The sequence below is a fragment of the Peromyscus californicus genome, unplaced genomic scaffold (assembly GCF_007827085.1).
Source record: "Peromyscus californicus insignis strain IS unplaced genomic scaffold, ASM782708v3 Scaffold_9__1_contigs__length_137607984, whole genome shotgun sequence".
Taxonomy (NCBI): Eukaryota; Metazoa; Chordata; class Mammalia; order Rodentia; family Cricetidae; genus Peromyscus; species Peromyscus californicus.
Genome location: NW_026294617.1, coordinates 87,131,298 through 87,148,498, shown reverse-complemented (window position 1 = coordinate 87,148,498; position 17,201 = coordinate 87,131,298). Strand labels below are relative to the sequence as shown.

General features: G+C 45.3%; 1 protein-coding gene across 1 annotated transcript in view; it reads left to right on the top strand.

Annotated features, from left to right (window-relative positions):
• Eeig2 (EEIG family member 2) overlaps positions 1–14,484 on the top strand; it is a 54,074-nt gene extending 39,590 nt beyond the window's left edge. The window contains exons 6-11 of the mRNA XM_052730745.1: positions 1,226–1,329; positions 5,465–5,560; positions 6,364–6,553; positions 6,652–6,779; positions 7,538–7,607; positions 10,178–14,484. Coding sequence (XP_052586705.1) covers positions 1,226–1,329; positions 5,465–5,560; positions 6,364–6,553; positions 6,652–6,779; positions 7,538–7,607; positions 10,178–10,220 — 631 coding nt within the window. The 3' untranslated portion in view covers positions 10,221–14,484. The remainder of the gene's footprint in view (positions 1–1,225; positions 1,330–5,464; positions 5,561–6,363; positions 6,554–6,651; positions 6,780–7,537; positions 7,608–10,177) is intronic.
• Positions 14,485–17,201: the final 2,717 nt, after the last annotated feature.

Here is a 17,201-nt window from a genome sequence, read left to right as displayed (position 1 = left end):
CAGACACCGGCCAGCCACTGGTGCTTTATGACTGTTATTATAGACTCCATTCTTTGCATGAATCTTTTATATATGTTTACTGTGAAATATTCAATGGCGTTTTGTTTTGTTTTTTAACCAAGTTTTTTATGTTATTCAGACATGTAACTCAGCTAGGCCTGGTGGTACAAGCCTGTAATCCTAGCATTCAGAAAACTGTGACAGGAGGCTCTTCATGAGTTCAAGGCCTGTCTAGGCTACATACAGATTACCAAGCCAGCCAGGGCTACAGAGCGAGATCATGTCTCAAAAATATGTGCCCCCACCCCAGCCGGGCGGTGGTGGTACACGCCTTTAATCCTGGCACTCGGGAGACAGAGTCAGGTGGATCTCTGTGAGTTCGAGGCCAGCCTGGTCTACAGAGCGAGATCCAAGACAGGCACCAAAACTACACAGAGAAACCCTGTCTCAAAAAAACCAATATATATATATATCTCCATCCATCCCCCAAAATATCACAACAAAAGTCCAAATACAAGTATTGGTAATTAAAGAGGTTGGTCTAAAACAGACTGTGAAAAGCCTTGGGAGTCATGTGAGGAGCTGAAGCTTTGTCCCAAAGGTGCTTTTGAAGGGTTTGCCTTGGCTGTAAGATAGATAAGCTTGTATAGCCCAGGTTAGTATACAGCTTGCTATGTGCCCAAGGATGATCTTGAACTTCTGGTCCTCCTGCCTTGACCTCCTGAGTGCTGAAATTATAGGACTGTGACACCACATTGGATTCTCCCCCCCCCCCCCCCCCCCGCCCAGTATTTTGTTGTATAAAAGCCTTTTTTCCACAGGCGGGAGAGGTAACTCAGTGGTTAAGAGCACCTGCTGCTCTTGCAGAGGACCAAAGTTCAGTCCCCAGCACCCACATCAGGTGGCTCACATTCATCTGTAACTCCAGCTCCATGGGGTCCACCACCCTCTTTCGGTCTCTGCAGACACCTGCACATGTGTGCATGCACACACTTGTACATAGATAAAAATAAAACCTTTATATAAAAATCTCTCCCACATTTATTATTCGGGATTTTAGTGCTCTAAAAGATGCTTATGGATTATTTAATGGTTTTTATTTCATCCTCAAAAGGCTAACTCTAATAAACAGCTTTCTCAGGCCAGGCACTGACCACACAATGACTCTCTAACACTAGTTCAAACCTGCAGGCTCACACATGATTCAAGATCTTTCTGTTTACAGGCCTCCCTCCACGTCCATGTCAATACCCATCGCTGGGGAATCCGAGTCTCTGGAAGAGGATAGAAAAGGCGGGGAGACCCTCAAGGTGCATCTCGGAATAGCAGGTATGGGTATATAGCTTCCTGGCCCTTTACTTTCTGGAAAACAATTCTATTTAATTTCCTAATAGATTCCTAAACCCTGAGGGGCTGTCAGGATGGCTCAGCAGGTCAAGGTGCTTGCCGCCAAGCCTGATGACCAGCGTTTAACCCTTGGAATCCACACAGTATGCATGTCCACACACATACACAAAAATAAATAAATGGATGGGGAAAAAAAAGTCCTACAACCACCCACATGTAAATTTGTATGCACTCATGACTTGAAATGGGCCGGTTAGTATGGTGCTCCAACCAGGACTTATTTGTCTAGGGTCATGTGCACTGACAGTGACAGCTGAATGTTGTGCTAACTAACACTGCCTCTCGCTGCCTCTCGCTGGCTGCATCCTCTCCTCACAAGCACGGGACCCTCCCATTTTCCCCACCTCTCCCTCCAGCTGGGCCCATTCTCCCACCAGCTCTTTGCTGCTGCTGCTCCTCCTCCTCTTTCCCTGCTTGCTGCTTCTCAAGCCTCACTGTGCATTTGATTTACCTGGGGGTGGAGGGTGTTAAAACACCCCACTAGCCGGTTTTGGCCTTGGTGGATCCTCGTGGGTGCCTGAGACTTTATGATACACACCAGTTCAGCTCCTCTGTTGCTGCTGCTGGTCCCCGAGCACACTTTGAGATCCACTTCCCTAGACAGTCTTCCAGCCCAGGCAGAAGCCACTGTGGTTGCTAAAAGCAGGGGAGGCAGCGTGCCAACCTGGCTGCAGGGAAGGGACCTGAGAGTTTCCTTCTAGCTCCCAAATGATGGGAGCAGGGTGTATTGTTGGAAAGAAAGGTGACACGCTAGGATTAACATTTTCACTACCTTCTCAAATGTGCAGCGAGAGGGTTTCTCCTAAGTAATTGTGAGTATGGATTTCTTGATTTAGGATCAGCTGATCTTATGGATACTGTTAATCTTTCCATTAAATCCTCCCTCGGCACTTAAATGTCCTGAGCTGCTATCTAGCTGAGAAAATATAGAGTAGACCCCATCATCCTCCTCATAGGATAATATCTGTCTTCCTATCTTCTGCTGCCCTCTAGACTCCAGCAGTCCCAGTGTCAGATAGATAGACAGACAGGCAAGCAGCCAGACAGACCTGGAGAAGTCTCAACAAGAGAATACATATTTGAGGCATGCATCACAGTTATGCAGACAAACTTCTAGAAAGCAATACCGCCTGGATTCATCACCGCACTTGCTGTGACGGAAGAACTTGAAGGATGCTTGGGCTCGCAGTTCCAGGATGCAGTCCGTCCCTGTGGGGAAGTCACGGTGGGGTGGGAGGTATCTGGTCACCTCGCGCCCACAGTCAGGAGACAGAGAAAGAGAAACACTCGTGTCCAGCTGCTTCCTCTTTCCCTTTCTCCTTCAGTCCGGGACCTCAGCTCAGGGAATGGCTCTGCTCACATTCAGGGTGGGTTTTCACCCTTCGGTTAACCCTCTCTCTGGAAACACCCTCACAGACACGCCCAGACGCGGGTCCCTTGGGTGACTAGATTTACAGTGAGAGTTAGCCATCACAGGGCCCGTTTATTGTTAAACTCCTGTGCCGTCTGCTTTGTGTCCTGTCCTGATGTCTACCGTTACATGGTCGCCGACTCCTTTGGCCGTTTTTCCTGCTCTCATCTGACTCAGCCACTGATTCTTCCTTGAAGTCTTCTCTCCCTTTGACGCCTACCTTCATGACCTTTCCTCTCCTGCTTCTCAGGGATTTCTTGAGCAAGCAAGGTGGTTCAGTGAGTAAAGATGCTTGCTGCCCATCCTGATGACCCGAGTTCAGTCCCCAGGACCCACTGGTAGAAGCAGATGTTTGCCACCAGCCGGTTAGCTAGTTGTCATCTGGCCTGGCCTCCACGTGTATGCTGGGTGACACACGTGTATGCGTGTGTACGCACACGTGCACACACACATGCACACACACTTAAATACGTAGATAAATCAATGTAAAGAGTTGTGGTTTGTTTTTTTTTTAAGCCTAGAATCTGTTAGTAATTGATGGCTCCTGGGGGAGGGCGGGTAAGTTTTCTTCAGGGGTGTGGCCCCTCAGAGGCCACCCGTGCTCCAGTAGATGGTCCTGCACTCATGCACAGAGAGGCAGCACTAGTGGATTCAGTGAACTTAAGAACAGAGCCCGTTAAGTTGGTAGGGGAAAGTGAGAGAGATGTGCAAGAGAAATTGGAGAGGAGGGAGTAGATGGTGAATTGGAGAGGAGGGAGTAGATGGTGAATCGGAACAAAGCACATCATATGCATGCATGAAATTCTCAAATAATAACAAAAAATTAAAAAGAGCCTTCCTAAAGTGCCGGAGCTGTAGCTGTGATACAGAACACTTGCCTGTGTGCTTGAGCCCTGGGTCTAGTCCCCAGTCCTTCAAAAACAGAAACTAAGGCATGAAAACACCCCGACTCCTCTCCAGGGTTGCTATTCCACGGGGGCTTGGTCCCGTCTACTTAGTTTTCTGGGCAATGTCATCTACACCCCTGTATTTAACAGTCTCATAAATGTAATGCGGTTGTATAAATGTGTGTTAAATACTTTCCATTCACAAATTTGTGTTTCCAAATGTTTTGGGGAAGGTCCGCTTCACGCCACGCATCGTTACTGAAATCTATAAGCTCATCTTTCTCCCCAGCCAGACCTTGGGTTCTTTGTGATCAGGTCTTGATATCCCAGAGACCAGGGACAGGTCAGAATATGATGAGTATTGATTGTCAACTTCACATTCTCAGTGCAGCTTCGCCCAACTCTTTCTCCTACTGTTCGGGTATCCTGGCACAAACTTCTGCTCAGTAGTTGAATCCCGCCCTTTGTGCTAAACGCCTCTCACTCTCAGCTGGCTTATAATCAAAACCTTTGCTCTTCACCCCAACCTGCTTCTCCCTTTACTAAAGTGATCTTCACACCGTGTAGCCTGCAGTGGCCCGCCCTGGCATGAAGTCACTGAAGTATCACTGAAAGTATCTTTCGTTCAGCTCCCAGAAAGGTCTTCATCAGCTGGTCTGTGCTCAAGTCCTCAGTCTCTTTTCCCATTGGTCATCTCCCACTGCTCTGTGTGCCGACTTCACCAAACCATTTGCTGATCGACAAGCTTGCTGTGCCCTATGCTCCTCCCCCCTCAGCGAGCTGAAAGACTCCTACGCTTGCAGACCCTGGGCCAGCCTCCGCTCTGAGGTCTCCTCCCCTGTAGTATTGTGTGCACTGGCCTTTGGAGTTCTTACTACCTTCTTTGGTTAATGCTGGACACACTGTATTCTCTTTGCTTCTGTCTCCGAATTCAGAGCATGTTTTATCTCTCTTTGTGTCCCCAATGCCTCCGTTTCATCTATACCACAGATGCTGATTTGATCAGAGCTTAATAAACTTTTATATGGATTGGATGCATTTTGGAAACCAGGAGACAGGTGGCTGAGTTCTGAGCCAAACACTGGGGTAGACTTTTGGGTGTCCAGGAATCCCTATGAACTGTCTCCTGGCGAGGGTTTTGTTGGAGCTAGCCTTTGGTTTAGGGCTGATGTCGAGGGAGATACTTGGGACCCTTGCAGTCTGTCTGGACATGAGCAGTCCTTGCAGGGGACCAGTAGCTTGCGTGCTTGGCAGCATTTGCTGGCCCGACTGTTACACCATCTGTCTCGTTGAGAGAACTGCCGCTGTGGTAACTGTCACACTCAGCTGCTTTTCTTCTGCTCCTAGGTTAGCAACCGTTCTGGTTTCCAAGTGGTTTACACTAATGCTCAACAGTCACAGTCCTGTCTTCTGTGCGGAAAGGCTGGTTCTACAAATACGTAACTGCTATCTAGTCTATGAACGTGATTAGGGAGCTTCTAGAAACAGTGTTGGGACTGCTTTGTCTACTTACTTTCAAGCTATGTACTATCATCAGTTTCTTTTCTTTTACTCTGTTTCTGAGATTTTATTGATTTTATTTTTACTGTGTGGGTGTTTTGTCTGTATGTCTGTCTGTGCACATTGTACCAATCTGAAGGAATCTATCACTTTACAATGCATTTTCCTTGATTATGAACTTGCGAATTAATAAGATCTGTGGGTTAAAGTACAAATTGGACATTGACTTGTTATAGTAACATCATGTGACCTGTTGCAGATCTTTCAGCAAAGAGTGCCTCTGTTCCAGATGAACTTGGTGCCTGGGGACATTCTAGAACATCAAGCTATGCAAGCCAGCAGTCCAAAGTATCAGGTAGAGGCCCCCAGTGGGATTCAACTCCTTATTGTTCTAGATCACTGGTTCTCAACCTCCCTAATGCTGTGACCCTTTAATACAGTTCCCTGAGTGGTGGTGACCCTCAACCATAACATTATTTTCGTTGCTACATAAGTGTAATTTTGCCACTGTTATGAACCGTAATGTAAATATTTTTGGAGATAGATGTTTGCCAAAGAGATTGTGAGGCACAGGTTGAGAACCACTGTTCTTAAGGGATTTGAAGCCAAGTGGGGTGGTACACACCTGTTATCCCAGCAAAGGGGAGGCTGGGAGAGAAGGATGGCAAGTTCAAGACCAGCCTCTGCTTGCTGTATAGCAGGTGCCTGTCCCAAACAAAATAAAATCCAGTAATAAACTTGAAGTTACTCTGGTGGGGGATGAAAAAAATTGCACCTCGGAGATGATAGATGGTTCAGTAAAGTGTTAGTTGTGCAGGCCTGAGAACCTGAGTTCAGTCACTCGCATGAAAGTCGGACGCGACAGTCCATACCTATAATCTAAGCACTGGGGAGACAAAGGCAGGAGGATTTCAGGGACCATTACAGCCAAATCAGCAAGTCCTGAGCCCAGCGAGAGATCCTGTCTCAAAAGTCAGGTGGCCAGTGACAGAGGATACCCCATCAACCACTGGCCTCTCTACACACGTTCACGCATGTGCATCTGCACACACATGTACGTGCACCCATCTCAACATGTACACACACTCAGACAGACAAAGTTTGATTGTGGTGTGACTGATAGCGTGAATACATCCAAAGTGACTTTTCCTCCGGCAGGGTACAGCACATGCCACTCCCGGTCATCCAGCTTCTCCGAGTTCTGCCACAGGAGAAATACCTCAGTGGGAAGCACGTCGACAGGAGTGGAAAGCATTCTGGAGCCATGTGATGAAATGGAGCCGACCACGGCGGAACCAAACCCTGACACCGCCGACAGGGAGGAAGACGCCTCGGAGAAACTCCCCAGGTGCCCTCCCACACGGTGACGCTACCTGTAACACGTCTGTATGTTCAACTTAACCCCGTCAATACAAAAGGTGGAAACAACTGTGGTTCTTTTCGCAGGTGCCCGGTGAAGCAGGATTCTGTTGAGTCTCAGCTGAAGCGGGTTGACGACACCAGAGTGGACGCGGATGACATTGTGGAGAAAATCCTGCAGAGTCAGGACTTCAGCCTCGACTCCAGTGCAGAAGGTGTGCGCGGAGAACGGATGTGGACGGGTGCTGTGGTCCACAGCTGTGTCAGCCCACACGATCGATCGGTCGGGCTGCCGCGGCCCATGTAGAGAATCATTCCCCGTCCGCCAAAGCAAAGATAGTTCTGTAGCTTGTCTGACCAAGGCTGGTGATGCTGGAAAAGGAACAAACAAGTGAAGAAATCAGCTGAAGGAGACGTAGTTCAGTAGTATAGCCAGTTCCTAGGATGTATGAGGCCCTGGGTTCAATCCCCAGAACTGGGGGTTGAGGGGAGAGGGGGAAGCAGAGATCCGTTTTAAAGAAAGCTTTCATGTCCATACACTTTATGAGTGTCAGGTCCCTGACCCAGTGTGGAGGGCTGGGGTGGTGGTCTTGAAACAGTGAATAGAATCCTGCAGTCTCCTCGAATTTTCCACAGAAACTGAGAAGGTATATGCCACCAACTTGAAAGGTGCAATTACTCAAGCTGGTGGAAAAGAGAACACTTAACAGTTGACTGGTTTGTTGTGTAACTGGCTGGAAATAGAAATAATTAAACCTCATGAAAATTTGTAGAAAGAGCTGTCATTCCTGTTCAAAGAAAAAGAGCTTTGGGGAAGTTGGTGAGAAGGAGCTGGAGGCTGCCGCTCCAGTTGTCTCTTTCAGAGCTTTGATACATTTAATCAATGTAAAATGTGGATTACTACAATATGCATATTAATTGATGGTCGTCTGATGACCGTATGCTTAACAAGCATTCCAATTATGTGTTGCAGAAGAAGGCCTGAGGTTATTTGTGGGGCCTGGAGGAAGTACAACCTTTGGCAGCCATCACCTTCCGAACAGGTATGTCATCCACCAGATACCATCCTGCTAAAACACAGAGCATCCTAATCCACGAGGAGCGGAGATGTCACTAGTTGTTAGAAGGTTTGCCTAGCAAGAGCAAAGCCCTCGAGTCAGCTTCAAGAGTGACGTAAACAAGCCTGGTAGCTCCCTCCTATAATACCAGCACCTGGGAAGGGAAAGCAGGAAGTTCAAGAGTTCAGGGTTATCCTGGGCTACATAGAGAGTCTGATGCCAGCCTGGGCTCTGTGGGGGGGGGGGGAATCTCAAGTAAAGGACGAAGGTTGCAGTTTTCATTATGCTGTGGCTGAAATAGGACCAACGCTTGTACACCCTTGAGAAGAGTTGGTTATTACTGGAATCCTCTTTCCTTTCCTGCATGTCCTCAATATTATATTCTATGTTAGTTTGTTACTTTATTTAAATGTATTTTTAGACTATATTGGACAAATAGAGCACTGACAATTGTACCATAAAAAAGCCTATTTAGAACAGAATTTTAGCCTACTATTTCAGGCAGAACCGAGCAAGCATTTCCAGCCAGTGCCCTTACCTCTGAACAGCTGTGCACCCACTCACAGCAAAGCTGGTTTTAACCTTTCTTGACCTTAGAGACACTTCACTTTCTTCAAACAAGAAGTCTGCTTCCATTTCTAGTTTTAATTTTCCCTATATAATTTGTATATCTGGCTATTTTAAAGATTTATTTTTTTATGTGTGCCTGCATGTATGTATGCCGTGTGTGTGTGTGTGTGTGTGTGTGTGTGTGTGTGTGTGTGTGTGTACTTGTGGGGCTAGGGCAGAGGGGAGGGGAATCCACAGAGACCAGGGGAGAGCATTGGATATCCTGGGGCATCCTGGGGCAGTTACAGTTGTGAGACACCAGTGTAAATGCTGGAAACTGAACTCAGGTCCTCTAGAAGGGCAGGAATGGCTCTTAACTCCTGAGCCATCTCTCCAGCCTCTATCTGGATATTTTTTAAGATTTTTTTTTGAGGGAGGGTCTCAATGTCTAGCCCTGACTGGCCTGGAATTCACCATGTAGACCAGGATAGCCTCAAACCCACGAAAATCCACCTGCTTCTGCCCCCTGAGTGCTAGGGTTGAAGGCAGGTGCCACCACACGTGGAAAGATTTTCTCTTTGTCACTGGTTTCTTTGAAATTGGAGTGAGATGTGACCGGGTGTTTCTCTGTGTTTATTCTGTTTTAGTTTCACTGAACTTCTTGGATATCCATGCTTATAGATTTCATCAGATTCGAAAATTCTCCAGCCGTTATTCCCCACACATACATACTCCCTTCTGGTATCCTGACGTTCAAATGCCAATTCTCATCTTCTCTATGCTAAGATAAAGTGCAATAGAGCAAACTAACAGTTCTGCCCACATCCCGTTTGGTGAGCTGGTGAGCTTCCCAGGCTTACAAAAGCAAGGGTGACTCACGACAGCTCCATCACCAAGAAAGTGTACCCCATCATGGCTGACAGCCCCCCAGAAGCCCAGCTTCAGCTAGCCTCCCACCCCCTGTACACCCGAGCATCTTCCAAGAGCACATGCAGGAGGGAATGGTGGGTGGAGTCCCAGGAGAGTCTTGTGACCCTCCCTCCCTTCCTTCCTTCTACAAGTATGTATTGAAAGCCCAAGCCCATTCTCATTCCCATAGACCTTGTTGTCGCTGTATTGGCTTATTTCGGTGCCGTGACTACAGTGCCAGGGTTATCCCTGCTGTGTGATGGGAAGAAATGCGGTAATCGTGTTATACCTGGAGGAAAAAGGCATACCACAAACACCTCATATGAGGCCTCCAAGGGATGAGTCCAGCCATCGTGGTTGCTTCCAGGATTGTTAAACTCTGTACACTCCGAGTGAAGCATCGGGTATGGGGGGGGCGGGGGCGGGGGGAGGGAGAGGATTTCTGATACCTTGACAAATGAAATAGGTTACCTACTGCTAACTTTTAGCAGTGAGACCCTCACCTCCATGCAGCACTGCCACTAAAGTTCCCCTGATCACCCAAGATGCTCCTGAGAAAAGGTAGAATTATGACCCATCCAAAAGCTTAAAGCGGGGGCTGGAGAGATGGCTCAGCGGTTAAGAGCAATGGCTGCTCTTCCAGAGGTCCTGAGTTCAATTCCCAGAAACTACATGGTGGCTCACCACCATCCATAATGAGATCTGATTTTCGGATTGCCTTGTGTGTCTGTGTGTATGAAACCTTTAACCCTTGTAGAAATAAACTCAATAGAAAACCACCTGGAGCCACGTGGTGGCGGCACATACCTCTAAACCCAGCACTCGGGAGGCGGTGGCAGATGGATCTCTGAGTTCAAGGCCAGCCTGGTCTTCCAGGACAGCCAGGGCTGCAGGGAGAAACCCTGTCTCAAAAACAGAGAGAGGAGAGGGAGGAAGAGAAGGAAGAAGGGAGGGAGGGAGGGAGGGAGGGAGGGAGGGAGGGAGGGAGGGAGGGAAAGAGATGGGGAGAACCACCTGGTGTATGTACCTGGGAGAATTCCTAAGTTGCCACCTTTACAGTTCAAGTTCTGAAAGTATCCCCCTCACTGCTGTTTCAGGGTAGGATCTGGAGCCTATGAGCAGGTTGTGATCAAACGCTAGAGGTGCCGCCAGCAGACAGAAGCTTCCCTGTGTACGTGAGGTGTGGACAACAGGTGTTTCACGGTGTTTAGGTCAAGCATGTAAGAAAAACAATGAACCTGTTTTCAAAGTGCAGTTCAACTGTGAAGAGGAAAGCCGTGCTGCTTCCTTCTCAAAGCATCCCACCATCATTCCAAGCCACTCAGCCACTGAGGGAGCACGTGAATGGAGGCGAAGGCCTGGCCCGGGGTCAGCACCCAGTCTGCTTTTACTTTCAAGGCACCTCAGAGGAAAACGACATCAGGACACATCTGAGTGTGATTCTGGTATTCCAGTGTAAAAATGCAAGGCAGGGGTGCTCAAAAGGTCTGGGCTCAAAAGCTCTGTTTTTAAATGTTACATTTAGGAGACAGTATGTGAGGTCCATTTAACCCCATAAATGCTATCAAAATAATTATAATTCCTATTAAGTAAATCTTCCATGTCCTACTACATATAGCATTGAACTAAGTGTATTAACTCCTTTTATGCAATAATTGACAGAAAGTATCCGTGCTTTGGGAAAATGTTATCACTTAAACATTTTAAATACTTCATAATTCTAAACATATCGGACATAAGTCAAATGACAGGTGTATCCAAGTCTGAGATAGTTGGATGGAAAGAAAGCTTTGAATATTCGATATATATTGTTCCTTGTCATTAATATTAGATACACTACAAAAGCCCCAGCAGCACTCCGTAAGAGCCAAGTAAGCTTAATAATCAGTCTGTTAGGCTACCAGGGGCAAGCTAGGAGAAAAGCTGATTCATTATCCATTCAGTACTAAGACTTGCTGGTCTCAGCAGTCAGATCAGAAGGAAGACCGTAAGATGATCAGAAAAATGGCACCCTTCCTAAGGAAGCCAGACTTCCGTGAGCTGACACTTACCACTGTGTTAATGGATAGACGTCTGAGCAGCTGCTGGATTTCACCCTGGGGACCGGCGCTTTTCTGTCTTACCCCCTTTGACCAGAGATTGTTTTCTTTACTGTGTCAGAATTTAGCTGTTTGAAGCCAGAGTAGACTGTGACATACCTCTAATACAGCTTTTAGGGTACAAATATCTAGTCTGGATCCATGTTAACAGCACAGCACACAAGTTGTAGTTTTTCTGGTTTTGACAGTAATCCTGTGGAAAGAGCTAAACTTCCCTTTGTTGAAGAGAAGCCTGAGGTGGGCACAGAGCCAGCAATGCCCCAGGCCTCACCTGCACAATCATGTCTGAGGACACAGTAGGTCAGCACAGAATTACTCTGACCAAAACCTTTTTATGTTGACAAAAGGAGGATAGAGTTATACAATGTTTGAATATCCAGATTGGGAAGTTTGGAAAAAAGTGGAATTGTTCGTATTAGAATTTTTACTTTAATATCTCAAGAATTAGGTAGTCTACATTAATCCAAAACTATTTTTACAAGTACATGCTGAATTTTTTAGAAAGATGACACCCTGTTTTAGAATATTTTGAATACTAAAAGAAAGGATTTTCTGAATCATGTGAAGACATATTTGGAGGTTGGGACATTGGCGTGAACATATTTACCAGGGAAGATGTTATCTAAATAGGTGAAGACATGCTGTCTGTTTTCAAGTGAGAAGATCCATTGTATGTTACAAAAAGATCAAAGAAAGTTTTAACTGCAAATAATGGAGGTATTACTTAGATAAGTTTATTCTGACAATTTTAAAAGCATATTTTTCTATTTTAAAAATAATTTCTAGGCTATATTTTTATTGGCACTTCTGCAAATGAGTTTGGATTCTAAAGGTGATAATAGCTGGATTGTGAGCTTGGTTCACGGAGGCTACTTGTCAGACACACACAAGGTGCTGTGATCAGGAAAGAGTTGCTACGATACAGAATCCTTTTTTTTTTTTTTAGAAAAATAAAATGTGTGGGTCGGTAGTGTTTGCCAAGACTACACAAAGCCCTGGGTTAAATCCCCAGTACCTAAACTCTGCATGGTGGTGCACATCTGTCACCCCAGCACTGTGGAACTGGAGGCAAGAGGACCAGATGTTTAAGGACAAATTCTTGGCTCCATAGGGAGTTGAGGGCCAAATGAGGCTGTATGATACCCTATCTCAAAAAGGAAAAATAAAAATGTGAAGAGATCTTGAAAATTGTAGAAAATTATGCCTTTTTAATTTTAGCAGCTACTAAATAATCTTGATTTACATATTGTTAAGTAATAAAACAATCACTTAATAAGTAGAAGCATTGAGTTGGAAGGGGAAAGGCTAGCTGTGACTCTATAGTCCGCAGAAATCTGAACTCTCCTCCCCTGGTGTTCTGGGGTCTGTCCTGCACTCATATTTCAGTACAGTCTGATCAGAATGTGAAGGGTTGCCTGAGTGTCTGCCTGTCTATTCTTTACTTTCTGCAGGGCATCTATTGTCAGTCTCTCAGCCACAAGGCTCGTTTCAAAGCTGTTTGCTGAGTGCCAAGTCTACTTTTAATTCTGCCTTGAGTTTAGAAAACAATAGAAAAATGGAGTCCTAACAAATTATTTTTTTACTATTTAGCTCAAATTTTCAAGTCCAATCTTGGAGAATTTTGTAGGGATGAATTGTTTTCTTCTTCTGTGCTAGAGAAAAGACCACCTGCACTCTTTAGAGCTAGTACTTGTGATGAGAAGGAAGCATCTAACCTGCCTTGTTCAGAAGAATGCACAGGAGAGCTTCTCCTGCGACAGGCTGGCGACAAGACTGTACAGGATGTGCAGCGTAGGAAAAGGCAGAGAAGACCCTGAGCCATCGATTTACACTTGAATGTGGGCTCCCTTTTGTGGTGGTATTAAAGGCTTCTGAGTGCAAACCACTAACGTAGATTAACACTTTTGATGTTAAAGGCTTGACCAACAACCCTAAATTCCACCATCTCATTCCAGCATAAATCCATGAGAATAATATCCAAACTAGATTCTTCTGTATATGTTTTTGTTTTTTTTTTAGTTTGTTGTTATTGTTCTTTTTGTATAAAACTGTGAGCCACAGAAGTTGACCACCTAACTCCTTTGTTACTATAAGGAAAAACAGTATCTTCAACTAATCTCTATTCTAAACAGATTCAAATCCCAGCTCACACCTGTAATCCCAGCACTTGGGAGGTTCAGGCAGGAAGAGCTCTGAGTTCAAGGATAGCCTGGGTTAACTAATCTACTTGAGTTCAAGGGCAGTCTGGGCTCCATGGTAATCATGAGCCCAAAATGAGACCCTGACTCAAAAAACATTTTTTTTCAAATCAGATAATTTTGATGTCAAAGCATCCAGAAGCAATTCCAGACTCTCAGATTTCCATGTTAAATAAACCACTTTTGAAGTATAAACTGACAGTTTCACTAAACATTTCACTGAAGCACTCCTGAAACTGTAGGCTTCCGTGTTTATAACAAATCTCTGAGAGAGGCAGTAGGCTCACATGACGGGATTGTATTGTTTTCTTCACAAGTCTTTCATGTGGGCGTCTTAGAAATTCAGTTCTCTTAGATGGTACATCCTGTGAATATCATCAAGTAGGGTAGCTGAGACTGCGTCAGGCCACTGTACATACTGGCTTAGTTAGGTACTGTGCATAATGTTAGTAGTTGAGCTGTAAGAATGAAATTTTCCTTTTGTAAGCCTAAGTTAAGACTACCCTGGAAATAAGGCCTTATTCCCTTCTTCATGTGATTTTCATCAGAAAATGCAGACACAAACTATCTTAAATGGTAATAGGGGAGGTCTCCCCATACAACAAAGCTGATAAACATTTTGATTTACAGTGTGTTCTGTATTTTCAAATGTGTACGTTTATCTTACATAATTCTTTCACCAATATTCATTGGCCAAATCAATGTAAGGAAAGACAAACTATAGAAGAATTTGATTAATTTTGACAATATGTCTTGAGGATTACCTTCCTCTATATTATTTCAATCATTTGGAGGTTTACACAGTGTTTATGAAGAGTGTTATTAATAGCTGAGGAATAGCTCAGTGGTAAGGAACATTCCAACATGTGCAAGACCTGGGATTGGCCCTTACCACTGAACAAAGAAAATGAAGTGACTCTGTCAGTATTCTAATACTTGGAGAATGACCTTCATAGTTATATATTTTATGTCTTATGTTTTAACTATACAGTGATAAAATCCAGGAAATGTTTTATAACAAAATAAAATTTTGTTTGTAAAATGTTTGTAATAATGTAAAAGTGAATCTTATACATGTTCAATAAAAAGCAGTATCTCTAAAGTCTAGATGCTCTTAATCTTTTTAAGACTTTATTTTTATTATTTTCATCTATGTGTATGGGGGTTTGTGCATGTCAGCGTGGTGCTCATGAAACCCCTAGGAACAGAATGCAGATCCTTAACCACTGAGCCATCTCCCCAACCCTCTATTTTTTAAAATATTAGGAAGCGAGGTATGGTGGCTCATTCCTGAAATCCCAGCAATCAGAAGGCAGGGGGATCACCATGGGTTTGGGGACAGCCTGGGCTACATATTGAGTTCCAAGACAGCTTGGACTACAGAGTGTGATCTTGCTTTTAAAAAAAAAAAAAAAATCTGTAAAAAGAGACACGTGCTGTTTCCTCTGAGCCGTTGGACTGAGGTTCCCAGCCATGGAAGATCTTTGCTACATCAGAAGGCCTTTACCGGTGGTCTGTAGCCTGTCCTACAGCCTGGCTCCAGGCAGAAGTTAGCTAAGTGCCCACAATAACTACAGACACCCTGCAACTTCAGCCAATGGAACTCTTCCTAGGATCCAGTTACCCTGTCTCTTCATTGAGCAGGCTTCGTGAATAACCAGTAACTATTCTCAGTGAAAGTTCCATCAGGTTCAAGTGTGATCCAAGACAGTTAAACTTCACAGGCACCAGCCACTGACAAGGAGCTTCCCAACTACGGCTGTGATGAAAAGGAGAGAGGAAAACGGGCAGGCATTTAAAAGGCTGATGTGATGGAAGTGTTCACTGTCACCTGAACGCAAACGCATGGGAGACCAGTTATTTGTTGCCTGGAACAGTTTACCATGGGTGTAGACGGGAAAAGTCTTGCTCCTTCCTGTTCAGCATAAGAAGTAGGCTACAACTTGTGGGTGGTGCAGTAACCTTCTAACTCTGCCCTGGCTAAGGATTTCACTGCCTCTCACCAGCGGGTCTTGTGGCTGTAGACATCACCTTTTGCCATTTCCAAGAAGATCTTTTTAAATATTTACAAATACTACCCATATTTGTAAATGCATTGGGTGTGACAAAGGGTTTCCATAGATTTTAAATTTGTCATAGGATACTTCTTAAAGTTCTGCCCAAAAAAAATTAAGAATTAGGTTTTTAAAAAATTACATCGAGCCAGGCGGTGGTGGCGCACGCCTTTAATCCCAGCACTCGGGAGGCAGAGCCAGGCGGATCTCTGTGAGTTCAAGGCCAGCCTGGGCTACCAAGTGAGTTCCAGGAAAGGCACAAAGCTACACAGGGAAACCCTGTCTCGAAAAAACCAAAAAAAAAAAAAATTACATCGAGTCACCCATATCCTTGTGCAGACCTTTCTTACCACGCACAGGTTAGAACGACCGCTTAGGAAGGAAATGCAACACCAGCACTCCTCACTGTTGATGCTGAGACAGCAATGGAAAGTTAATAAAGGGCTGTGGTTAGGAGTTTGAGACCAGATCCTTTTGCCCATCATCTGGGCCCCTGGACAGTGCAGCTCATAAAAGGTTTGACCACTAAGCATCTTTCTTGTTGGTGGGAGGGGATACAATATGGGCACTCTAGGGAAGAATCTCCAAACCCATCCCCAGGACACAGGATAACTTGGTACCAGATCATAGCAAAACCAGGCAGGACCTCCGACCTACCTCTTTGCTGCATCTCCGGCCTGGAGTCCCCATTTTTCTCCGCATCTGGTGGTTTTCCTGTCTCCTGACCTGTCTCCTTTTTTTCCTCCACCCATTTCAACCTGTGTACCACTGTTCTAGCTGGTTTGTAGTCAACTTGACACGCGCTAGAGTCGCCTGGGAAGAGGGACTTGAGAAAAGGCCTCTACCAGATTAGTCTGCAGCATGTTTACTTGATTCATGTTCGAGCTGGGAGAGCCCAATCCTGGAGAGAGGTGGTCCGGAGTTGTGCAAGAAAGCAGGCTGAGCAAGCCACAGGGAGCGAGCCAGAAAGCAGCATCCCTCCATGACCTCCGCTTCTGTTCCTGCCATGTATTCCCCTGATGATGATGCCCTGTGCTGTGGACATAGGAGCCCAAGAAACCCTTTGTTACAGCAACAGAGAAAGCAAGCTAAGACTACTTATCACTTACGTCATTATTGAAAGTTTCCGTGTGGGTGAGGTAGAAAATCATTGGTCAAATTAATCTAGCCCCTGTTTATGTAACAATTAGAAAGCAAACTGGACAGGGCCAAATTTAGACATTCCCTGGAGCTGTGGTATCTGGTCTATGTGAAACCCTGTAACAAGGAAATGTCAGTCAGAGGTATTCCTGTGGGAACTGCTTCAGACACATTCCTATGCGGTTACAACTCTGCTAAACTGAGATGTCCTCTCGAGCTGGTATCCGAGGTGGGTTTTGGGTTGGTTTGGTGTTGGTTTGCTTTGCGTTGTGTCTTAGCTATAATTTGAGTCAAAACCACAGTGTATGCGTTACTTTAGGAAAAGTGTGCCACCTCCTGGCACTGACCTTCAATGACTCCCCAGTGATTCTCTGCACATATATTCCATAGAATAAAACCGGGGCGGGGGGGGGGGGGGGGGGGCACATTGGATATTTTTTCAATAGTAATTTTAAATAATTGAAAATATCTGCCAGAAATGTGTATGAAGTCTTTTCCCCATGCTGCTTAAGTAAGGTGAAATGTTTGCTGTGGCGTGGGATGAATGAAAGGTTCTGAAAGTGCAGGTCCATGAGCAGGAAGCACTGAATGAAAACCACGATAAAGCACCCACAGAGATAGGCCAGGACA